Source organism: Perognathus longimembris, chromosome 2, assembly GCF_023159225.1.
Source record: "Perognathus longimembris pacificus isolate PPM17 chromosome 2, ASM2315922v1, whole genome shotgun sequence".
NCBI lineage: Eukaryota > Metazoa > Chordata > Mammalia > Rodentia > Heteromyidae > Perognathus > Perognathus longimembris.
Genome location: NC_063162.1, coordinates 131,730,092 through 131,756,337, shown reverse-complemented (window position 1 = coordinate 131,756,337; position 26,246 = coordinate 131,730,092). Strand labels below are relative to the sequence as shown.

General features: G+C 37.4%; 1 protein-coding gene across 1 annotated transcript; it reads right to left on the bottom strand.

The window, feature by feature from the left end:
• Positions 1-1,830: 1,830 nt before the first annotated feature.
• Positions 1,831-17,096, bottom strand: LOC125345571 (hyaluronidase PH-20-like). Its single transcript, XM_048337677.1, has 4 exons — positions 16,140-17,096; positions 15,316-15,405; positions 9,753-10,165; positions 1,831-1,972 (listed from the first exon to the last, which is right to left on the bottom strand). The coding sequence occupies exons 1-4, from the start codon at positions 17,094-17,096 to the stop codon at positions 1,831-1,833; spliced, it is 1,602 nt and encodes a 533-aa protein (XP_048193634.1).
• Positions 17,097-26,246: the final 9,150 nt, after the last annotated feature.

The following is a 26,246-nucleotide window of genomic DNA, read 5'->3' as shown; positions in this document are numbered from 1 at the left end:
GGTTTTTTTTTTTTTGCCAGTCCTGGGGCTTGAACTCAAGGCCCGGACACTGCCCTCTGAGCTTTTGTGCTCTTAAGGCTAGCACTCTACTATTTTGAGCCACAGCTTCATTCCCGATTTTTTAGTAATTAAGTGGAGGTAAGAATTTCATAGACTTTCTTGCCTTAGCTGGCTTTCTATCACAATCCCCAGATCTCAGCCTCCTGAGTAGCTAGGATTATAAGCACGAGGCAGCAACACTCACTTTGGGCTCCACATTTTTATTTATTTATTTTTTATTTTATTTTTAATTTTTTTGCCTGTCCTGGGCCTTGGACTCAGGGCCCGAGCACTGTTCTTGGCTTCTTTTTGCTCAAGGCTAGCACTCTGCCACTTGAGCCACAGCACCACTTCTGGCCATTTTCCATATATGTGGTGCTGGGGAATTGAACCCAGGGCTTCATGTATACAAGGCAAGCACTTTTGCCACTAGGCCATATTCCCAGCCCTCCACATTTTTATATACAGACCAAATACAAAAAATTTTTCAAACGCTCATGGAGTGATTAATCTATGGTATATGTGTGTGTATGTGTGTATGTGTTCCTTATTATGTCTCTAAACTAAACAACTTGTAGAAGTTTGAGCCCTACTTCTCACCAAGATACATGTGAAGAAGTCTCTACATGGGAAAGGATCATTATTTCACATTCCTGTCAAAGGTCACACGTGTATGGCAGGCTTTAATACCTATGTATGTGACATAGAACAGATGCATTTTTGCTTTAATTGCATAGAAAAATGAAGAGGTTTTATTTCAGGAAATCCTTTGATGAGCTCATTCAAGAAGGATGACTTTGTAGATGTTGTAAACATGATCAGAAAGGAACTTGACCGTACAGTGGCTCTCCTAACTGTCTTTTGCCATTGAAGCTGCTTTTATTACAGCTCACCTGGATTGTGTATCTTCTCCTCAGCATTCCTTGCCATTCACCCACAGTGTCTTCTTATCTCCTCATTGGGTCCCCAGAAGAAATTTCTCTAATAACCTAGCACATACTAGCTCATGCATACCACTTCCTGGTGAAGCTTTCCTCATGAGTCACTTGAGGGATGGAATCGAAATGACAAAAATAAAAATCAGGAATTTAGTTTCTCAATGACTGTGATTTCATCATAGTTAGACATAGTCATAAAATAATTACCATTTTATTTTTACTTGATAACAGTGGAGTTTGAACTCAGAACATGACAGTTATGAGGCTATTTCTCCAACATTTGACCTATACCCTTTGTCCTGACTTTTGCAGTTTATTTGTAAGAACAACTTTAAGGAACTTTTCTGCCCTATCCAGCCACAAACTGCTCTTTCACCCCAGTGAAGGAAAGATTACAGGCCTGGTACCTTTCATTTCTTTGTAAAGCATTGTGTCAGACTATGTCTCCATGGCATATGTAGAATGGGAAGGTTTCCAGGTGAAATGAACTATTAATGCATCTATGTTTTCCCTCCAGGCTACAACTGAAGCCTGAAATTCTTCAATGTGGTTGCACTCAAAGCTCTCATATTGGGGCTGGGGATATGGCCCAGTGGCAAGAGAGCTTGCCTCCTCTACATGAGGCCCTGGGTTTGATTCCCCAGCACCACATATACAGAAAACAGCCAGAAGTGGCGCTGTGGCTCAAGTGGCAGAGTGCTAGCCTTGAGCAAAAAGGAAGCCAGGGACAGTGCTCAAGCCCTGAGTCCAAGGCCCAGGACTGGCCAAAAAAAAAAAAAAGCTCTCATATTGTTAACAAGTGATCGTCATGTCACAGAAACCTTTAGGGTTTCAATTTTTCATACACTTTTTCTCATTTGATTTTCTTTTCTTTTAGCGTTTGTAAGGCTTTCTCATTTGGTTTTCGTGCTTCTTCTAGGCCAACTAAAGTGGGGATACTGTTTGATTTTTCATGTGAAGACATTGGTGTAAGAGGAGAGAGCATCAGCCTGTTTCTGCAAACCAATGGGAGAGACAAGGTTTAAGAAAGGAATCCCAGTTTGTGTGAGGATATCAGGCAAAATACAAGCAGAGAGACACTAATTTAAATGAAAATACTTGAATCTTAATAATCTAAAAGTGGAAATGATAAATAAATAAAAACCTTACCCAAAGGGAGCCCAGAGTGTAGAGAAGTACCTTTTGTAGCAGTAGCTACAATAGTGACAAAATGGAAATCCTGGATCCTTCATGAGTTTTTCCCTTATCTTTCTTTCTTTTTCTTTTCTCTTTCTTTTCTTCTTCTGTCATAACCCATGCACTTTACATACTTGCAGAATAATTCAACTCTAGAGAAAATGAGGACTGTCTTAGGAAAATGCAGCACAGACCTGCAGCCATGTCCTCTGCCCTGGAGTGATATGGCATGTGGCAAGTGTCCCACTAGTCCAACATTCAAGGAGGAGTAGTGATGCCATTACACAAATGATAAGTCTCCATCATCAAAATGCATAAGAATTACTACATGCTAGATTATGAGAGCAATTTCTTCTGGGGACCCAATGAGGAGATAAGAAGACACTGTGGGTGAATGGCAAGGAATGCTGAGGAGAAGATACACAATCCAGGTGAGCTGTAAAAAAAGCAGCTTCAATGGCAAAAGGCAGTTAGGAGAGCCACTGTACGGTCAAGTTCCTTTCTGATCATGTTTACAACATCTACAAAGTCATCCTTCTTGAATGAGCTCATCAAAGGATTTCCTGAAATAAAACCTCTTCATTTTTCTAAGCAATTAAAGCAAAAATGCATCTGTTCTATGTCACATACATAGGTATTAAAGCCTGCCATACACGTGTGTCCTTTGACAAGGAATGTGAAATAATGATCCTTTCCCATGTAGAGACTTCTTCACATGTATCTTGGTGAGAAGTAGGGCTCAAACTTCCACAAATACTGAAGAAGCTAAATATCTAATTGTTTTTCAAGCTACAGTGCTGCTGGGTGCTGGTCTAGACCTTGACCAGACCTGAATCATATTCCAGACACTCAACTTTGATCTTGGAATTTGAAGAGGCCAAAGGTGGTGTTGCTGGCAGTGGACTTGAATTCGTGTCCATGCATGGCTACCTAGGGTGAACCTGGTAGCTCACCATGTTTCCACTGGTCGGTAGCAAAATTTTTGTCATGTCACGGTGCTTTTGTGCTCGTATAAACTAGGTTTTGTTTGTTTTTATACTAGGTTCCCATTCTAAATACTCAGAATTGAAAGTGATTTTTTAAAAAAGACAAAAAACTCTTGTGCTTCACAGAGCATACATACACAACTAGTAATAGTAAAAAAAACCAAAATCTTGCTTTGATAGGATCACAGGCTACCCTAGAGAACTACATTGCCATATTACCATGCTTTTTCCTGTCCAATCGCTGGGGATATTTTGTGATTCTAATCTCAACTAATCTATTGCAGCTAATGCTAGCTCCCTGAATGCCAAAGATAGAGTGAGAAAGACATGTGAACTGACAGAACTCTCTTTTCCACACAGTCACTTCAGGAACTCAGGCCAATGGAGCTGCTCTAGTAGCGCTGCCGGCAACCACACGTCCACTGACTCAGCGTCCTGTCACGGAGAGAAAACACTCGAGGAATTTGCATGTGCTTCTCATGAGCTCACCCTGGAACGGCCGCATCCCCTAGCATTTTGTCTAGCAGAATGGGTCCTGCAGGCCCAGGCAATTGCAAGGGGGAACACAAAGGTGGGAGAGAAGAATAGAATGGTGAATCCGTCATAGCCCTAAGAAAATAATTCTCACAACCCACCACCTGCATCCTCTTAATCTCAGTTCAAGGGTTACTTGTAAGTTTGGTGTAAATACCACTGTCCTTTTGTAGAAATTACTTTATTTCTTTGTAGCTGCATAGGAATATTGCAAGATATCTACTAACATTTATGTAAGAAAAAATTGTGGGCATAAAATCATTGTCAGGTGTTTTTTTTTTTTTTTTTTTTTTTAATGAAGCAACATTTGTAGAATGAGGAAACGTACCTACCATTGCTTATTCCTACTAGAAATAAGGTATCAAGCCAGTAGAAGGATGGGGGCGCTGGTGACTGCAGTTTCTAGACTCAATTTACCTATTATAGTCACCTTTAAATTCCCATTGGCTTGAAAGTGAAATTTTGAGGGTTTAGCAACCTGCTCACCTTCAGTAGATGGACTTCCATGAGAAACATTTATATTGCAACGCAGAAATTTGACTAGCAGAAACTTAGAACTTTGTATATCAACACAAAACTTAACTGTGAACAGCCCTTTCCCTGTCTATAGGAGATGCAGGGCTGTAGCGCCACCTCGTGGTAGGAGTGAGGCTTAGGGGAAATCACCAGTAATTTTAGGCGTTTTGTGCGTATTATTATCATCCCTATTTATTTTATCATACATAAAAGCTTTGGAGCTGGCAATCGAAAGACTAAGTCCTAATTTCTGGATAAAATGATAGGAGGCATATGACTTTTCAAGGTATTATTTGCAATTGATACTCAGATGAACCCAGCTAACTTAAAGCAGGCTCTGCTAATGAACTGATAGCTACTTATGTGTTGTTTTTTTTCCTACATGCTACTTAAGTGCCTTGGTTACTTTTGGAAATGTCTACCACCATTCACCCAGTACTTATTCATAAATGATCAGTAGAGGCCCATACACACCTACTTGTGAGACCACACATATGGGCCCTATATTCCATTTAGGTGACTTCTCTCAAAGAGAAAACTGGAAAGAAGAAATTTAGAAATTTGCCTAGAAATTTTGGAAAGCAAAACTTAAAAACAGAAATATAATTGATATGTTCTCCAAGTGATATGTTCTCACATTTCTGTGTGTGTGTGTGTGTGTGTGTGTTTGTATATGTGTGTATGATGTTCAGCTCAGAAAAGAGAATGACAGAGTTTCTGTGTAGGAGCCAGAATGGTACAGTAATAGTCACAGCAATACATGCCCAAACCTCATCTTCTTAACAGATCATTTATTATTGACACACCTAAAACCAGGCTTCTTCTTGTCTACATAAGGGTATATTCACTTGACTCTGCCCCAAATGAGTACTAAAAGGCACATACTTAATAGCACCCAAGTATATACAGTAAGAAGTTCTGGTTCATAAGCTTCTCTGCTCAGGAAAGATGGGATAGCCCCAGGTTTAGAGCCCAGATTCTTTTTTTTTTTTTTTTTTTTGGCCAGTCCTGGGCCTTGGACTCAGGGCCTGAGCACTGTCCCTGGCTTCTTCCCGCTCAAGGCTAGCACTCCGCCACTTGAGCCACAGCGCCGCTTCTGGCCGTTTTCTGTATATGTGGTGCTGGGGAATCGAACCTAGGGCCTCGTGTATCCGAGGCAGGCACTCTTGCCACTAGGCTATATCCCCAGCCCCAGAGCCCAGATTCTTGAACCACCTGGCTGATTTGATTTTGATTTTGTGTTCCAATCTTCTGATATTTCAGCAGTTCCAACTGAACACTCATTTTTTGGATGCATCTACACTCCACACATTTCCAAGATTGTGCAATCTCCCTTGATGGAGTCTAACTGGTAAGTCCATTCTCCTCTCCTCAACCTTTAAGTTGCTTGGACATTTGTAAGTCCTTTCCCACAAATGAGTTTTGTAATTCTTGAACTCATATTGACTGGTGATAGAATTTGAGTTGAATCAAAGCTACGATTTACTCCTTTGCATCAGGAAGAATATCAAAGAGATGGATTTGTGTTTATGTATACATGTATGCACACACACACACACAGCCATACAGAGTCGTGAACATTTTATGTGGTTTTTCTAAATAACCCTTAGTGTACACATTTTATGTCTATGATAAGCTGTCCCTACAAAAAGATCCTGAATACACATGGGTGTTGTGTAAGAACAGTTCCCACTATGAGCTGGAATAAACCCTTTGCCCTCAAGTTGTTTATCTCAAGTATTTTATCAGTGACAATAGTCTTGTAAAGAAAATTGGCCAGAAAAGTTCCATGGGCTAATGTAGTGAGTATTTTAGTCACAGACCTTAGTGCTCTCCTGGGAGGAAACAAAGTTGGAGGGGATGGCTAACTTGCCTAAAGGCAGCAGTTTACCAGTGACTGGCTGGGATTAGCTAGTTTGTGCTCATCTTGCTGTCAGAGAGTGGCATTCCTATGAGAAACTAACAGCACATTCATATTAGAATTTCTTTAAGCACTCCTTTTAGAATTATTTGCAGTGAGTAGTGATGGCTTATGCCTATTATCCTAGCTTCTCAGAGGCTGAAATCCAGACCCTAGCAGTTAGAATACAGTGAAAGCAAAAAGTCCACTAGTCTCCATCTACAAAATAGTCAGCAAATCCAGACACACTGGTTCATGTTTATAATCTTAGCTATTCAGAAGGCTGAGACCTGAGGTTCATAGTTCGAAGCCAGCCCAGGCAGAAAAGTCCATGAGTCTCCCATAAACGACTCAGAAAAATCCAGGAGTGATGCTGTGGCTTAAGTGGTAGAGTGCTAGCCTTGAGTACAAAAAGGCTGGCCCAGTACCAAGGCCCTGAGCTCAATCCCTAGGATTGGCTAATAATAATAAAATAATAATTATAATAATAACCAGCAAAAATGCCAAGCTGGAGGCATTACACAAATGATAGAGTACCAGGCAAGAAAGCAAGAAATGTAAGCGCAAAATCTTTACTTCAAACCACAATTCCACTGAGGCCTAGGGGGGAGAAAAAAGTAAGTTGATTTGCCAAAACTCCAAGGTTCTACTGCTCTATGAAAGAAAAGAAATTTGGTCATAGATGAATTGTAACTCCTAGTGACTGAAAATATGTGTGTATATATGTACAAATATAATGTATATGTATATGTAGTGTGTATATATACATATATGTAGATTCAAAATAAATATATAAATATGTATATTTCCCATAGTCAAACGTTCATGTAAGGCATGCGCAAGAATTGAGACAATAGGTGTTCTTTAAAAGCTACTTTTTGATCTTCCTATTATTTTCTATTGTTAGCTGAAAAGCTTAATCTTAATTTTAAAATCTGACAGAAGTCTCTAAATGTGGGTATGAGAAACTAAACAAAATGTAATTTTAAAACAATGGACCTGAAAGGAAAATAACAATGACCATTGTAAGCTATGAGAAAAGTTCACATTTAAGAGATAATGTAAAATATCATATTCATGTTAGAATAACACTGATAGCAAAATTTAATGTAGTCCAAATAAGGCAGGAACATGTTACTATAAATCATTTGCTGGAACAAAATATTTGGAAGGTAATTTAGCAATATGTGAATTATAATAGGTGTCTGCTTCCCATCCACAATTCTGCTTCATCCAGGCAAAAGTGTGCCAAAATATTTATGTACACACACACACACACACACACACACACACACACACAATGCTAATTACAAAAGTTGTTGATACAGAAAAAGGAAATTCTCCAGAAAATGAAATGTATAAAAAACTTTCTTAAATAATTGTCATATTTGATATGGTCACTACAAAGATTTTCTGGTAAGAAAAAAAACAACACAGAGAACACATTGCCATGTCTGAAGAGCAGAAAATTGTGGATATCACAGTCAAAACTAAGATTAAGACATACCCACATCCAATCATTACTGTCTATATTCCTAGGAATTTATAAAACTATCTCCACAAAACCATAACTAGGAGTTATCATGGGTAGAAAGAGGAAAAGAAACTGTTTTGTTTTTAACTATTTTGCCATGAACAACAATGAGCTTATAAGAATTAAAAATTTTATTTTAGAATCATTAAACAGTATTACAAAAAATTGTAAATTATTGGTTTAAGAACCTACAATTCAAGTCATTTTTATTACCTTTGTCACTGTTTCTCAATTGAGATAGTAAACACAGCTCCCAAATAAAGAAATGAGGTTTGTAACAAGTTAAACATTTTCTTCTCTCTCAAGGGAACTCTAAAGCCTCCAAGAGCTTACCAATATCTTAAGGCCTTTGTCTGTGTCTTGACTTTGAGGCTTCATTTATTTTAATATCTAAAATGAAGTCAGAGTCAAGGGGAACTAAAGAAGGTGGCAGTAACATTTTGCAAGGCAGAAAAGGTATTCAGGTGAACCCAGTCTTGGTTTCACAGGGAGTTGAAGGCTAATTGTCTCTGAGATTTTTCTTTCAATCCTATGCTAATCAGTGTCCTCAGTAGAACTAGGGAAGGCATTCTAGTTCTTTTCCCTTATCTCTTCCCTCCTTCTGTTTTCTTCTTCCTCGCTTTACTTTGGGAGCAGAAGCAGCCTTTTACTAATGGGATGTTCAGTTTCAAATTCATGTATGTGTGTGTGTGTGTGTGTGTGTGTGTGTGTGTGTGTGTTTGTGTGTTTGTGTATGTATATATAGTAGGTTTTTATTAATATCTTTAAGAAGTTGTACAAAGGACTTTCAATTTAACAAAGCAGTTTATGAAGACAGTGGATCTTGAACAATGTCACACCTTTTGACATTCTTACCTATATCCCTCCCAACCCACCTCCTTCCTTCACTTTTCTCAATTTTGTAGAAGAGTCATTGAAATTTTGCCTTGTTCTCTTCATTCGTCTACCTCCTTCGTCTCCCCCTTGATCCCATAGCACCCTTTTCAAGTACCAGTTTTTTGTTTTTTTTGTTGAATTAAGATTTTTGCCTGTCTAAGGAATTGTGCTGACTTCTACCATGAATCAACAATATTTCAGTTAGTACATTTGTACACACTCACATACCACCCAATATATTTACTCAGATATTTATAAACTAAATCTAGCCTCCACATATGAGCAAAAACATGCAATCTTGTCTTTCTGGGCCTGGCTTACTTTACTAAACATAATTTTTTTTCACTCTCAAATTCTCAACCATTCTATGTCAAGTTTAAATTTCATTTCCAAATGTGACTGTGCTATGATGTGACTATGATTGTGTTGAAACAATTCTCGCAGTTTTACAAGTGCAACAGGTAATTGCATGTACTTGTAGATAAAGTTTCAATGTGGTGACTCCTAGAATTCCAGTTTTGAACTCAGGGTTGGGGATTCAAACAAAATTGCAGTGTTCGTTAAGTTCACTGGGAACCACTACTTACAAGATACAGTAATTTAGAAAGAACTTGCTAAAAATAACCTATCAAATCATGGTGACAGCTAAAAGAAAGACTCTGGAACACACATATTGTTCATTTTGGCTGACTTTTAGAATCACTACAGAAAAGCTCTGGATAAAAGATACTGCCCTGTAAGTGATATATGAAGGTGAAATAACAAAACGAATGAATGCTTAAAGTCAGGCATTTGAGGGATAATAGACTAACTACACTTGAAAATCAAGAATGAAAACAGTATCAGAGAGCTTTATGAATGTGAATGTATAAATCTAGAATGATCATTTTCTAAATGTATCTTTCTTGAAAACAGAACAAATCTCCAAGATGACACAGTAGGGGGGAAGAAACCCAATTCCATTTTAAAAGGCAAAGTTCTTCACATTAAACAAGTATCAAATTATGAATAAAGACATGTCCTTACAATAGGCTGACTTTATTGAAATCTTCTCTATTCCTCTAAGTGTGATAGATGTTGACAACATCTTGGATGTAATGAATCTTTTTTGTTAAGGTTATGCACCATTTCAAATTTTATAGTTGTCACGGATCTATAGCAGATATTTTAAATGATATTAACCTGCGTATTGCACATAGAGAGGCAGGAATAAGAGGTATCCACTGAGATTTCCCCATGGAGTACATGGAAACCTGGGGGAAAGTGACTTGATAAAGGAGTAAGCAGAATTGTTTGAGGGCTTGAAGCTTCCTTGTATGCAGACATCCTCAGTAACACACACATTAATAATTTCAATATTTTCTAGATCAGCTCTCTCATTGCAATTGGTGTTTGGAAAACAGCTGCACTTAAAACTTTTGGAGAAGTCTTGCAGGTCATTCAGTGTTGGCTTCCCATTTATGACATACTGGCCAGGCCGTGGAGAGTTAATAGTGAACCTCTCTGGGTTTAAGTGAAGATAGTCGTCTGTATCCCAGTTCTTCCTCGTACACACGCCTTGATCCTGGCACAGCGCTTGGTTACACATCTTAGAAGCTAGGGTGACGTTGATAAAGTAAGGGATCAATGTGGAGTCCATGTAATTGCGTAGAGTCATACAAGATTTCTGTAAAATTATAAGGATGGTCAGAATATCAAGGTATGCATGAGTTTACATGTGAGCCGACTTTTAGTACAATAAGCAATTTAAAAAGAAAATAGGTGCTGGGATTGAAGTACATGCCTCATGCTTGCTACTCAGACCATTTAAGCTATGGCCCTGGACCATTTCTGTTTCTGTTTTACTAGAAGGTCTTGTGCTTTTTCCTAGAGCAGCCTCAGAATAGGATCCTGCTACTGCAATCTGTCAGGAAAAAGCTGTGAATACAGGTATGAACTACGATGCCTGTCCCCATGACAGTCACTTTTTAAAAGAGGAAACAAATGACAGGACATCAAGACCTAGGAATTATATACTTTCTATCTTAGCAAGCAAAATGACTTCAACTTGGTTTCGGCCACAGGTTCTTTCACTAATTTGGTAGAGAATGAGTGGTGAGTCTAAAACCTACAGAGCGGCCTGAATAAAACATTGGAGGCAGAGTCACTTTTCTTTTCTTTTCTTTTTTTTTTTTGCCAGTTCTGGGGCTTGGATTCAGGGCCTGAGCATTGTCCCTGGCTTCTTTTTGCTCAAGGCTAGCACTCTGCCACTTGAGCCACAGCCTCACCTCTGGACTTTTTCTGTATATGTGGTACTAGGGAATCGAACCCAGGGCTTCATGTCTACAAGGCAAGCACTCTTGCCACTAGGCCATATCCCCAGCCAGAGTCACTTTTTTCACAATCAACGATTCTACCTAGTGAGCTGGCTGGCCTAGCCCTTGAGCAGATCAAAGGAAGCATCTGCTATTGCATAGGCCAATGCAAGGAATCTTAGAAGCTCCAAGTAGAATCAATGCCTTGTCACCTCCTACCTACATAGCAAAAGATGGTAGGTACATTTCTCTTGTTTAAGCCACTAAGTTTGCTATAACCTTTATGGAAGCAATAACAGAACAAGTATATAATCTGTCTCCTTAACTGTCCAATGGCCTTGCATGGAGAATAGAATAAAATTCTGTTTGTTCTCTTGACTTGTATACAGTCTGTTATGGTCAAACCCTTCCTTCCTCTTTTGTAAGACTGCTTCCTACCATTTTCTTTGGCAATCATAACCATCTCACTCAAATGGCAGATTCACTTTAAATTTCATTTCTGTGTCCTCTGCTGTCATTACTCTTTCCTCCAATTTTTAATAATGTTGACTCCCCACCATACACTAACATCAACTCAAAATGGACTAAAGACCTCAATTTCAGAGCCAAAACTCTGAAACTACTGCAAGAGAGAGTAGGAGAAACATTAGAACTTATAGGTATAGACAGGAACTTCCTGACTAGAGTCCCAGGGGCACAACACATAGGAGAAAGACTTGACAAATGGGACTACATTAAAATAAAAAGTTTCTGCACAGCTAAAGACATAGCTACTAAACTACTAAACTAGAAAGACAGCCAACAAACTGAGAAAGATCTGAACCAGCAATACATCAGACAAAAGCCTAATATCCAATACATACAGGGAGCTCAAGAAAATAATCCCTCCCAAATCTAATAAACCAATCACTAACTTGGCAAGGGAGCTAAGGAGAGACTTCTCAGAAGAGAATGGCAAAGAGAAGAAGAATGGCAAAGAAACACATGAGGAAATGTTCATCATGCCTGCCAAAAAGGAAATGCAAATTAAAAAAAAAAACCCTGAGATGCCATCTTAACCCAGTTAGACTGGCTAATATTCTGAATTTGAACAACAAATGCTGGTGGGGATGTGGAAAAAAAGGAACCCTATACACTGCTGGTGAGAATGTAAACTAGTACAACCACTCTGGAAAGCAGTCTGGAGGTTCCTCAAAAGAACTAAACACAGACCTTCCCTATGACACAGTTATACCACTCCTGGACATCTACCCTGAGCAACATGAACCAGGATATGACAAGGACACCTGCACATCCATGTTCATTGCCACACTATTCACAATAGCCAAGCTGGGGAAACAACCCAGATGCTCCCCAATAGATGAATGGATCAACCAAAATGTGGTACCTATATACAATGGAACTTTACACAGCCATTAGAAAGAATAAAATAATGTCATTCACAGGGAAATGGATGGAATTAGAACAAATCATGCTGAATGCGGTAAGCCAAGGTCAGAGAGACAAACAGTATATATTCTTTCCTGATACATGGAAGCTAGATTTAAAATGCAACAGAAAATGACAAAGTATACAGGATTCTAGACACTCACATGCAGTAAGACCAAAACAGGATAGTCTTAGGACAAAATCACCAAGTTGCAATACCCAGGAGCTCCTTCATATGTATATAAAATGACATACTGAAAAGAACTACAAAGATAAGGAAACAGGGCTGGGGATATGGCCTAGTGGCAAGAGTGCTTGCCTCGTATACATGAGGCCCTGGGTTCAATTCCCCAGCACCACATATACAGAAAATGGCCAGAAGTGGCTCTGTGGCTCAAGTGGCAGAGTGCTAGCCTTGAGCAAAAAGAAGCCAGGGACAGTGCTCAGGCCCTGAGTCCAAGCCCCAGGGCTGGCCAAAAAAAAGATAAGGAAACAAATAACCTTTTCTTAATTTGTCTTTTCATTGACTGTGTATTCTTTGCCTCATATATGGTTTATACATATGCACATCTGAGGGAAAGTGGGGAGACGGCACAGAATCAGTGGAAAATGGGTGAAAAGTGCAGCAGTAAAGCTTACTGCCTGTACTGGGCATTGATGAAAGTGAACCATGCAACTTGTGGACAGCAATGGGAGGGAAGGAATGGGAGAGAAGGAGGGAACAGATGACGCTATGCAAAAGGAAGGAAATGTACTTAGTACCATATATATACATATATATAGGTAATCCCACTGTATATCACCTCTAAAACAAGAAAGTAATTTAAAAAGTATTGTTGACTCCCTGTTATGGCTCAGATGGCACTTTCCTTAACTAGTGCCTTTCTTACATACTTTCCCTGGGAACTCAAATTTTCTACATTAACTCTGAGTTGTACTTATCCTATCAATTGTCTTTCCTTTGCTCATGTTTTTGAAAGTGCTTATAATCTTCAAGAGGGCAAAAATTCTGTCAATAATCTTCAACACAGGTATTTCCAATACCAAGGATAAATGAGAATTTATTTCAAAAGCAGGTGATATCAATATCAGGCTCTCAGAGAAGCCAGGATATAGAATCACTACTTTATATTAGATTCAGCCTATGGACATATAATCTAATAGATAAGCTTGTGATAGCATTTGTGTATATACTATTGTTTAAATACTGCACCCTAATTAGTGTAGTGTGTGACACAGGTAAGGATAGTGCCATAGAGGGTGTTACCATTTATACAGGCACAGTACAAATTAATGCCTCAAATGTATAGATCATCATAAACAAAACTCAACACATTTTGAGTATTTATTACCTTTTTAGCATTATTTAATTGTACATTTTTGGAGTTCAGTTTTTTAATAATCGTTATGTGAAATAACTTGCTTACAAAATTCTTGAATAGTTAATCAATTAAATTATGTCTGTGAGACATAATTAAATGTCTGCAAGATACCATGGGATTTCTAGGTTTATTTATTACAAGTGATCTAGTGAATAGAGAAAGTAATGATAATGCTAACATTCAAAATGATCATAGACTAGAAAAGTAATATATAGAACATACTTTATGAGGGACAATATCAACAAAGTACCAAAAAATACAAAATAGTCATATTAACTTTAAATGCCTATTATTAGTGGACAACACTGAAGAAGGTTTGGATGGCAGGTTAAAAAGAATGCGAATCTAAGATTCATGTGACACTAGAAATCAAATGTGGCACAAATAATAAGCTACATCATCTTTATCAGAAAAAATTGGCGCTCCCTGTTTTCATTTTATAAAAGAAATTGTATAGAGGAATATTTGTGAGTGGTTCCATCACAAAATTAATTGTATGCTGGAGATTAAGAATTAATGTATTTTGGAAAAACTACTAATAAAATTAAGACTATACTTCAGGAAATTACAATTTTAAGATAATTTTCTGCTATTCAAAAGACTTTACCAAGAGACACATAATTTTCCTTAGTTTATATTTCTCCTCTCTCTTCTCTCTTCTCTCTCCTCACTCTTCTCTCTTTCCTTCTCCTCTTTGTTCCTCTCTTCTCCTCTCCTTTCCTCTCTCCCCACTCTCTCCTCTCTTCTCCCCCTTTTCTTTCCCTCTCTCCCCCAACCTTGGGCTTGAACTCAGGGCCTGGGAGCTGTCCCAGAACAGTTTTGCTCAAGGCTAGTTCTCTACCATTTGAGCCACAGACCCACTTATGGCTTTTTAGTGGTTAACTAGAACTGAAAATCTCACAGACTTTCCTGCTCAGGCTGGCTTTGAATCACAAACCTCAGATCTCAGCCTCATGAGTAGCTAGGATTACAGTGAGCCACTAGAGCACAGCTGTTATCTCATTCTCACTGGAGATCAAACTCAAAGACAATTCTTATTGTACAAAATAAGTAGAATGGCTGAGATTACTTCGAATTTCCCAAGTTCCTGTAATGTAAGTAAGAATATGGCCATTCTACCTGAAGAACAAGGAACAGGGGGTAAACTTCTCTAAAGATCTCTCTTCTTTCAGTAGGAAGTCTATTTTCTACAGATCCTAGAGTAGGTCCCTGAACGATGGGCTTTGTTCGGCATTATCGATGGCACAGTCATCACTAGTATCATTGCCATATCCATCAGAACAGGAAACATTCAGTTCAGTGTTAGAGTGTATACACACATCGGTACAAATATTGTTTACTCTTTCTTTAATCAAGGAGCTTGAAGAAGTAAGAATAAAGACTTGATATGGATAATTTTTAAATGGTGAAAATAAAGAATTCTCTTCTAGCCTGAACACTGTTGTCAGAAAACTGAAATTGTAGTACTGGTTTTGCTACTTATAAGCCATGTATTCTCAAACTTTTCACTGACTTACACTTAATTTTGGATTCCTCTACAGAACAGATGCAATGTTTTCTGCCTTGCACACCTAAGTAAACAAATTTTGATTGCACATCCACTAGTGTATGCCAAGCATAATACTGTTTTTCTTATAGAAGATGCCAAAACTATCCTTGTAAAGATTGAAAGTTAAAATACTCTTCATCTATTTCCTACCAAGGTAACTTACCAGAGTCTGTGCCCAACTTAGAGTTCCCCACACTATAATTCCGGATGCACCCAGAGCAACGGTTTCACCAACTGTATGCATAAGATCCTCCTGACAAATAAAATGAGAAATGAAGTAAAACGAGGGTGTTCTGTAAAACACAATGACACCCAAACTAAGCCTGCTGATTTCTACAATGATGATCTGTTTTCATCGTTTACATAGTTGTTTTTCCTTGCTATATGAAAAAAAATAGAACTAAGTATTTTGTCTTGTTAGTTTTCTTGGCATTACTAAGGTTTAATTCATGTCTCCCTATGTTCTAGTTGAACAAGTGCTTTAGCCCTTGAGCCACTTCATTGTTTGTTCAAATCAAGTCTAGCTTTTTGCATAGGCAAGGTTAACTTAGGCCTCCATCATCCAACTGATATGGAACAGTACCCAGTTTTTTGTTGTCATGAACTTTTATCCCTGGTAGCTGCAAACAGTATCCTCTTAATCTGAATCTCCTGACTAACCAAGATTACATCTGTAAATAAACCATGTGCCTGTTTTATCACTGTTATAGCTAATTCTTTTTAAAAGACAGCAGGCCTATAAAAGTTTTTTTTAAGGGATAGAGTTAATAAATCTCCTATACTATCTAATTCTCCATTAATGCCAAGAAATTATACAATTGAAGAAATATTCTTATTTTGCCAGCACATAGTAACATGACCTACATTTTCCTACATAAGTTTAAAAGCCAAATTTCATTGCATTCATTAATTTTTTTAATTATTGAATTTCACTAAAAACTATTTGCAGACACTATTTCATTAGCTGTCACAATTTGATGTACTTACCTTATTAAGTAATATCGTAGTTTTATCAGTATAAACGAGGCGAATATATACAAAAAATGGGACTGGGTTTTGCACATCTCGAACTTGAGAAACCTTAATAGTTTCCACTATCCGATTGCGAGTAAATACTGCAGCCTTGTGAGAGGACCCTAAATCACTATGCAAATAAATAGATGGGAAAAGGGCCGAGCTTTCTTCCCACAACCATTGGAGGGCATCGTTTCTTTTCTTTTCTACATCAGGGCAATGTCCATTGTAACCGTCTTTTTTATAGTTATGATTGTAACAGTCTGGAAAGAGATAATAACCCCATAATTGTTTGGGTCGAACTGATTTTCCCAATTTTAAAGTTTCTAACATGAACTTCTTCCCTGAACTTTCAAATTCTTCTTTGGCTATCTTAGTGGCTTCCGGTAACGAGAGAGCAACATCTCGTTGCTGAACCAATTCAATAGACTTATTTCTGTAAATGTCCTTAGGTCTCCAGTTTCTGTCCCAGGTAGGTCTCCATTCTTCCCAGTCAATGACAGCCAGCCCTAATTTGTCTTCTGGTATGTAGTGGAAAATGTCGTCCTTAGCTTTGGTCAGATGTGCTTGTAAATCCCCTAGCTGGGGGATTCCCCCATGCACAGAATTTTGGTGATGATCCATGTGAGGGTAGTAGCCAAGTCTATCAACATAGAATAGTGTTACATTTTGCCCAACTGCAGATTTCATAGGGTTTCCTATTAATGAGAATAGGCTCAAATCAATATTCTCCTTAAACTTGGAAACACACGGTTGAGTTGGGACATTCCAGGCCCAGACGAGAGGCTTGTGTGGAATAATAGGAGATGCCCTGAAATCCCGTGCCAAACAACATGGGATCAGAAGAAAGACCAACACTGTCTGAGAGATTCTGTAGAGCTCACTGGAACTCCTAAAAACAAGGAGGTGCTTGAAACTTAGTACAGACATTACAAAGTGCAATGGCTGTGACAAATACTGGGTTTTTCCAATAGTTGGCTCAAGTGAGCCCAGAAGAAAGCTGGTGGAGTGAAGTCACATTGATGGGTAAAGAGGCACAATGGTTACATTACATTTAAATAGCTCTCTTCTTGCTTCATGAGTCAGGAGGTTTTGCCAGCTGTGTTATCCACACTAAAAAAGAAAAGAATCTCAGAATACACTGTTATGGACCCTGAAGTGTCCAAGATTGCAAGTTGTACCCAGTTTCTAACTTTATATGCCACGAATTAAATTTTCAGTGATAAGCAACCTACTACTGTGTTTCAATCAATCAAATTGATATTCTCTTACATGTGGCTCAAATTTTATAATAGTTAACATTAGTCTCTTTTCCCCAAGTCTTTCCTGAGCCTGCAGAGTTGAACATTTTCCTTTCGTGATGCCAGATGTGCAGAATGCAAGTAATACCTTAGCAAAAGCCAATTGACTGTAAATGAATTCTAAGTAGAGCCTCTCATTCTCCCTTATCATTTCTTTAAAGTCCACTTTTTACCAGACTGCCAAATATTGAAAATAATCTCTCATAGAATGGTGAACTTTCATAACTTTGTAACTCAGTGTGTGTATGTGTGTGTGTGTGTGTGTGTGTGTGTGTGTGTGTGTGTGTGTGCGCGCGCGCGCATGGCAGGGATATGGTACTGAGAATTTAAGCCAAGAAATTATTAGGAAAACACGACTCTGAGAGGGAGAGGGGTTCTGTATCATCCCTAGATCATACCTGTATTGCTTTCTTACTACAAATCACTTTTTCATGACATAATAAGGCACAAAGGCAAATGTTCCATAGAACATTGATGTAATCAAAATCATACAGCAATATAATCTCTCATCAATAAAAATTAGTTCAAATCCTTTACTGAAAGAATTGATTCTAGCTTGGTTTATTAAAGAAAGAACTGAATGGTAGCCTGAATATTAAAATGTTTGATAAACAAGATTGTGTGGTCACTCTGACTGACACATGGAGGACTAGCAAATTTTATAATACAATTAAAATGGTCTGAGCCAAAGGCCAGAAATCAAATGATTTACTTACTATTTAGTATTTGGTAGTTGCAACTATTAGCTACAAGAAGACATATTCAAATAATCAGTTTTAGAAGGAACTGTTTTGTTTTAGGAGGGAAATTCCTTTTTAACTAAATTAATAGTGTGTTACCATAGGAGACACAAGGAGAATGAAATCAGTCTTCCCAGGATATTATCAATTTATTCTTATTCCTCAAAAAATACTCTAATATGAACTGCAGACTCAAAATAAAAGTGAATCTTAAAACCTTTATTAATTTCATGTAGTCAAGGAAGTTTCCTCTCAGGTTTAGAAGAGGTAAAGGTGCTAAAGATTTTTGTAGTTTTAACTCTATCAACTTCCTTTTTAAGAACCCAGATATCTTCATGTTAAGTAATGTTGAAAGAAAAGTAACTTCTTTCATTATCATCTACCAGTACCATTGGCTTAATAGCAGGGAATGAAAGAGAGTAAATAGAATAAAAGTTTAGCCATTCCTACTTCTTCCAAGAAGGCCTATGCTAAATTCACGGAAATTGAAATGTACTTATTATATTTATTTTATAGTCCCAAATCATGGCTTTTAGGGCAACACAAACTTACTGATAAGATGTCTCTCTCACCAGAAATCACTGTAAAAGGATAGACACTTACAACCTGGAAAAGTAGCTGAACAAAATGTTTTTCTTTAGTGTAACTCCTCAAGGAAGGCTTCGGGTCCCTAACTGGGATGAACTTAGGAGTTAGCATCTACAATGCTATCTTTCATTAGGTTATCTTCAGTAACCACCCATCATCCTGGAAACTCTCCACTAATTTAAGTCGAGTTGATATTTGGCTTGGTAGAGGAATCTACATAGTACAAGGAATGTCTCAAAATCTGAACCATCATAAGCATCAACAGGTAGACACAAGCATTAATCCATACCATGAAATCAAGTTTTATGCATAGAATTATTTAAAAATAATTGTATAATTACCTTTAGGCTATATGCATATGACACATAGCAGGATTTCTTGCTTCTTGGGTCTCAGCCTTAAGAAAAAGTCTGTTATGTATATATAAGCCTTCTAAAACTTAAAAGAGAGAGAGAGAGAGAGAGAGATAAACCAGAAATACATCTAGGCCTTTACAATTCTGCAAAGGGGTGCTCTGCCAATATTAAATTTATCTTCAGATTATAACTTTTAAATCACCCCAATTGTCTGCCTTCCTCCAGTGTGGAGATAATTGTTTCTTATAGCACTCCAGTCAATTCTTCATATACATAGAGCCCAACAATGGGCCTCCTCCAGAAGCCTGATTTCAAAGTTCATTCACTTTATCTGTCCTTAGTAGTTTCAAGGGAAGAAGTGGACTGGTCTCGAGTCTTCTTCAAGAACTGGCAAATCAGTTCAGTCTCTTAAATTTTTTTTCAAAATCAATTTTTTAAATCTTAAGAATTTAATATAGAGTAAATGCTATTTAAACTTTCATTTCTGTTCTAAAGGAATTTTGTCACTAGAATATATGTTAAGTGGAATCTTTTAAACCAGGAACTTCTTACCTTGTAAAAAACATTATATAACTATATTATATATTTAGTATTCACTACTTTGTATTGTAAATCAATGAAATGGGAAAGTTTAAAAAAGTAACTTTAATACTCAATGATTTTTTTTAATGTTTATTTCATCCTGAGGGAATTTATGCAGAAACAGAAAGGTAGTGGGAACACAATCAAAGATGTTTATCTAAAATATTTCTGGATGAAAGTACAAAAATCCAACCTTTTAAATAAGATATACAAAGATATAAAAGCCCTTGCTTAAGAAATTGAAGAAACTTCAGACCTATGGAAGACCTTTGTATTTCCTCAATAGACACTGTATATTATTTTTATCTGATCTTCTCTCCAACTTTCATCTATGTCTTAAGAAAGAAGTGGAAGCAAAATAAAACTTAATGCTAGGGCTGGGAATATGGCCTAGTGGCAAAAGTGCTTGACTTGTATACAAGCCTTGGGTTCGATTCCCCAGCACCACATATATAGAAAACGGCCAGAAGTGGCGCTGTGGCTCAAGTGGCAGAGTGCTAGCCTTGAGCAAAAAGAAGCCAGGGACAGTGCTCAGGCCCTGAGTCCACAGCCCAGGACTGGCCAAAAAAAAAAAAAAAAAAAAAAAAAAAAAAAACAACAACAACAACAAAAAAACTTAATGCTAAAATCTAGTTCTCCATAAGAGGTTTGAAAGTCAGCTGTTTTTGGTTCTGGAAGGGAACAGTGGGGGAGGGGTAAACAGAACATAAATCTATTCTCTAGTTATCAGGATTCTAGACAAGGGATGATGTTTTATTTCCAGGAAGAAAAATTAGTGATAGAGATTTTTTTTCAAATAAATGTTATTCTGTATACTTTAGGTTTTTAAAGTGATTTTATGGAAGGTGTGAGTGTTCAGGTAAACAGGTAAGAGGAGAGACAAAAGGAGTCTAGTTTCTCGGCTTAACTCTTTGTAGTTGTTTTTTGTTTCTACAACAAGTGTTATATTTCCATGACAAATGTTTTATGTCTAGAAAATCATAATAAAGTTGTAGATGATAGGAATGTAACACAGCAGTCACACCAACTCTTTACAGAAACTCTCTATTTGATATTCCTTTCTGTGTTATCTCAATGGAGTTAAGAGATTGAATATTCTTCCCACTTCAGGTATTGTAGACTTTTATCATAAATTATTACAATAAACATAAAGGACAAAATTTCAGAAATGTGAATAAATACTGATCAAGGAATTATTATGATTGAAGTAAAAACAAAGCATATGACTAAGAGGCAGAGAACAAAGAAGAAAGTTCAAGGGTTTAAGCCATTCAAAGACTAGTCTCTATTGCCCTCCAGGCCCCAAAACAAACCAAGCATGAGAAAGACATGGCTACAATATTGAACAAATAACCTTCCATCTCTTTCCCCCCTCAGACACCAGCCAGAGGTTTCAGAAAGCCTCAGAATACTGGAGATACTTTTACGGTATCCAAATTATTTCCATAACTATTGGAGGAATCCTTTGCTAAATGAAAATTAAAAACAAACTCTCACATGAACATCAGGTCTCAAGTTAATTACCCTAATGTACCAACCACATGTGGTCAAAAGTACTTAAGAGTTTATCATTTCCATATTATAGCCAATGAACACCTCCAATTACTACTTGCAGGGAATTCAAGCTAAGCACTTTGGACAAACTTTGAAGCAATAAGTATAAGAGCAAAAGAAGGAATATGTATTGCTTCTCCTAAAGTAAAAAAATTATGTGGGTTTTCAGTAGATATTGGAATATTTTAGCAGCACTTGTTTTCTAGGAAGTTTCTTCTTAAACATATTTTTTTAATTATCTTTAAGTAGTTGTGTGAAGGATTCTTAAAAGCTTTATGTTTTTATAAATAATCAAGCTAAATATACACAACATGAACTTGATGCCACAACAGACGTTAGTAGCATTGGAACTCCCATTCCATTTCTACCCTTTTCCTTTTTCTCTATTGTTACGCTTCCTCTCCCTTGGACTATCGGACTGCTGCTCCAAGATACTTGAAGCAGCTTAAACATAGCCTCATTGCTCAAGAAATCGCTAATTTTTAATCTGCGTCGTTACTAACAGGCAAAATGAAATGCCAGAAAAAGTGTTCATAAAGTTAAGCAGGAAGCCCTGAAAAACATGACATGATAGCACTGTAAATTTGTTTTCACAGAACTATATCTAATTTCCCTTTCCTGGTTATATAGAAGAAAGAAAAATAGGCAACTTACTTATGAAGCAAAAATTACAGTGTTCTTCTAAGATATCAGTAGGTCAGAAGTAGATCCAATCTATTAGTTTTACAGTGTTTAATATGGTGGTGAGAAGAGGGTAGTCCTTTGCTGAGTCAATTAGTGAAAGAAATCTTTTGCAATATTAATTTATGAGGAAATGTGTGTCTAAGCCTGTTGTGTGAATCTATGTGTATGTTGAGTGTTTTAATCATATCAAATTCAAGTTCTTGTTGCACAGAGGATTAGCAAGGTTGATAAGTTAACATATAACTGACATAGCTGGGAGCTGCTGGCTCGTGCCTGTAATCCTAGCTACTCAGGAGATTGAAAGCTAAGGGTCACAGTTCAAAGCAAGCCTGAGCAGGAAAGTCTGTGAAACTCTTATCTCCAGTTAACTACCAGAAAACTGGAAGTAGCAATGTGGCTCAAAGTAAAGTACTAGCCTTGAGTAAAAGAGCTCAAGGGCAGCACCTAGGCCCTGAGTTCAAGCCCCCATTACTGACAACAACAAAAAAAGACGCAATTTTTATTAATATTTGAGATTAGCAGTTCTCAAGACCAAGTTTTATTTAACTGCTGTGCATTTGAGTTTGGTTTACACAGTAAGTTTACCCTATTGTGGGGAATATAGTAAGATATATTCCTTACAATAAAAATAAAACCATTTGGATTAAACATGAATTATTCATTTGCATGCAGATATTCGATATTAATAATATTTATATAAATATTCATTTATTCTAGGATGAGATATTTGGGGAAATAATGTGAAGAACATTGTATGTCCAAAATATTTTAACTTCAGAGCTCATGAAAAAATTAAATAGTGTATTTAGTTGTATAATCAGGTTACTGATCAACTTTTAGAGTCAATCAATTGACACAAAATGGATGCACACTAAAAGAGTTAAGTAGATGAATGAACTGGATCACAGAAAATAAAATTTATGATTGACATTGGTCATCTTCAAAATGAAAATATTAAAACAGAAACAGAACAGAGAAATCAAAAGCCATTCTATTGCTCCAGAGGAAAGAAAACCTCAGTGTAAAATAACCCTTTCTCTGTTGTTACAAGATTTAGTTATCTAGTACTTATTAGAAGGATTTGATAGCCATTCTGATCAAAGTTTAAGAAGAACAATGAGAAAAACTCTGTCATTACTGGTGCATTGAATAACTAAGAACATGAATAAAATGATTGACAATTTCAGAAGCAACAAAAAAAAGTAGGAATAAACCAAAGAGTAAGTTATGGGACAGTGAGCAGTAGCTAGAAAACTACTACAATGAAACATCAGGGGTAACTGGGATTTCTGACTAAACTGATCTAACAGGAAATTTGCAGTATGATCGTCTAACACCTAGGGGTAGAATAGAGATTATACCAGATTGCTCTAATGTGGAGGATGGAGGACTCTTGGTAAACCGATACAGCAAACACAACGAGATGGACACACAAATGCTCAGAGTTTGAGACCTAGTCCCAAAAGAATGTGCATATGAGACCCAATAGATTTCTGTCAAGGAGAATTTTTGTTAGTACTTCCTATCCTACATGCTAAATGAATTTGAACTGATTAATGAAATGAATGCCCTTGAAGAACTTCAAGTTCTAATAAGCTCAAAATGATAGCCAATGCCGACATTTCAAAATAAAGATACTCAAACTAAAATGGAAGTATATCATCTAAAACCCACAGAGCTTGAGCTTTATATTCGGAAGACAAGCATGTCCTTTATGGCCAAGCATGAGGCTGAAACAGCCAGACATGACAGAGTTTAGCAACTAAAGAGCCCCAGACACTCAAGATACTAATTATAAATATAGTAACTTGTCTAGAAAAATTCCCACAATGCAACTCTTTTTTTTTTTTTTTTTTTTTTTTTTTTTTTTATTATCAATTGAACATAAATTTTTTTTTTTTTTTACAAGGTGCTGTGCAAAGAGGGTGCAGTTACATAGTAGGGCATTGTGTACATTTCTTGTGATATCTTACAACCTGTTTTCCCATCCCTTGTCTAGGTCAGGTAGACCCATATGCAGTATACAATGTATCAAGCACATATACAGTGTTCACAGACTTGGTCTCTACTGTCTCTCCATCTCCCTTTGTTAACAGTCATATATCAGGGAGATCATGCCCCTTTGTTTTCTGTGTTCTAGGCTTGTCTCACTCAACATTATTTGTTCGAGTTCTGACCATTTCCCTGCAAATAACAATATTTCACCATTCCTAATCGCTATGTAGTATTCCATTGTGTATAAGTACCATATTTTTTGGATCCATTCATCTGTGGAGGGGCATCTGGGTCACAATGCAACTCTTGTCGAGCCCCAACCAGGCCTTAATGATGCCTCACTTTGTCAGTCAACCCTTCATTTGCTCATCACTGGCATCAAAATAAATGCTAGTTTTGTGATACAGAACTAAGTTCAGTACCCTAGCACTAATAAACAAGGACTTGATATCAAATCAAGTCAAAGATGGAATAACCAAGAAAGTCTTTTGTCATTACTTATTCATTGCATAATAAAATTCACACACACACACACACACACACACACACACACACACACTTCAGTAGACATCCTTAGCTCTGAATTCTCTATTCTACTAGTAATAACTGCTTTCTATTTCTCTTCCCTTGACCAGTCAGATGAATTTTGCTCTTCATTTCTCTACATGGCCAAAGTCATAGTTATTAAGCTTTCTATTGTCAAATGCAAACAGAAAATGCCTGTCTGTTCCTAAATTTCTTTTGTCCGTAATTAATAGGGACTCACTCTCATCAAATGTCACTCTCCGTGGAAGTAGAACTGTGACTCAAAGTGGTAGAGTGCTAGCTTTGAGCAAAAAAGCTCAGGGATGATGCCTACTCCTTGAGTTCAAGCCCTGTGATGGACAAAAACAAAAACAAAAACAAAAAATCACTCTCCACAGTAAATGAAATAACAAACATATGGCTAAGTCTTAAGCACCCAAATGTCTTCCCAGCATATTCTGCTCTTATGACATTTCTGTACAATGTGTCAGGGTAACAGACTAGGCCAACCTTCTAATGAAAACCTCATGAAAAATAACTTCAAATCTTTTCTTATTAACATAAAACAGTTATAAGTTCTTTGAATAAAATGAGTGATTCTGAGTCTGGCATTGTGATCCTGCCTTACAGCTCTCATGCAATTCTCTTTACCCCATATTTGTTTTAGTCTGTATTCTGAACCTAAAGATATAGCTCTCTGCGACTGTTCCCACACTGGAAACTTTCCAAAGAATTTTATCTCTGATTACCACCCAGGTAAACCAGTGTCGAAGTTCTAATCAAAACTGTGCTTATCTTCCTCACCACATTCATATTTTCTGTTCATGTTTGAAAGATGTTGGTGTGTCTCATTAGATTATATTCCAAGAGTGTGCCTACTGGGCTGGGGATATAGCCTAGTGGCAAGAGTGCCTGCCTTGGTATACCCGAGGCCCTAGGTTCGATTCCCCAGCACCACATATACAGAAAACGGCCAGAAGCGGCGCTGTGGCTCAAGAGGCAGAGTGCTAGCCTTGAGTGGGAAGAAGCCAGGGACAGTGCTCAGGCCCTGAGTCCAAGGCCCAGGACTGGCCAAAAAAAAAAAAAAAAAAGAGTGTGCCTACTACATAATAGATAGTCCATTATTGTTTCTTTCTTCATCCTCCTTCTGTTCCTCTTCCTCCTCCTTCTCTGGCTTCTCCCTCCCTTCCTCCTTTGCCTCCTTTTCCTTCTCTCTCTTCTCTTCTTCCTACTTCTTGTTTGGTGGTACTGGGGTTGGAAATTAGGACCCTATGCTTGCTAGGCAAGCTCTGTATAACTTGAGCCCCACATCAACCAGATTCCATTGCTTCTGAAGGGAATGAGTGAATAAGTAAGATCAACTGCATCCATTAACATACAAACAAAATAGTTTTCTTATCTTTCAGGGTCATTGAAATGCTTTTAGCCTCCTGCCAAAGCACCAGCACAACCACTGGATGAAATCTACTTAGTCATGTTTGTCTTAGTCTACTTGAGCAGTTACAATAAAGTTTCATAAAGTGAGTATCTTGTAAATAAAATGATCTGTTATGGTTCTAGAATCTCAGCATTTCAAGATCAAGTTGCTTGGTACTGTGATATCATGAGATGGTTTTCCTTGTCATAGACTTTTCATAGGAACTTCACATGATAGCATGGAAAAACATGCTTTGATATAGGCCCTAGTCCTGTTTGTGAAGACTCTGGCCACACGACTTACTTCCTCAAAACCTAAACTTTAGTGTTATCCCATGG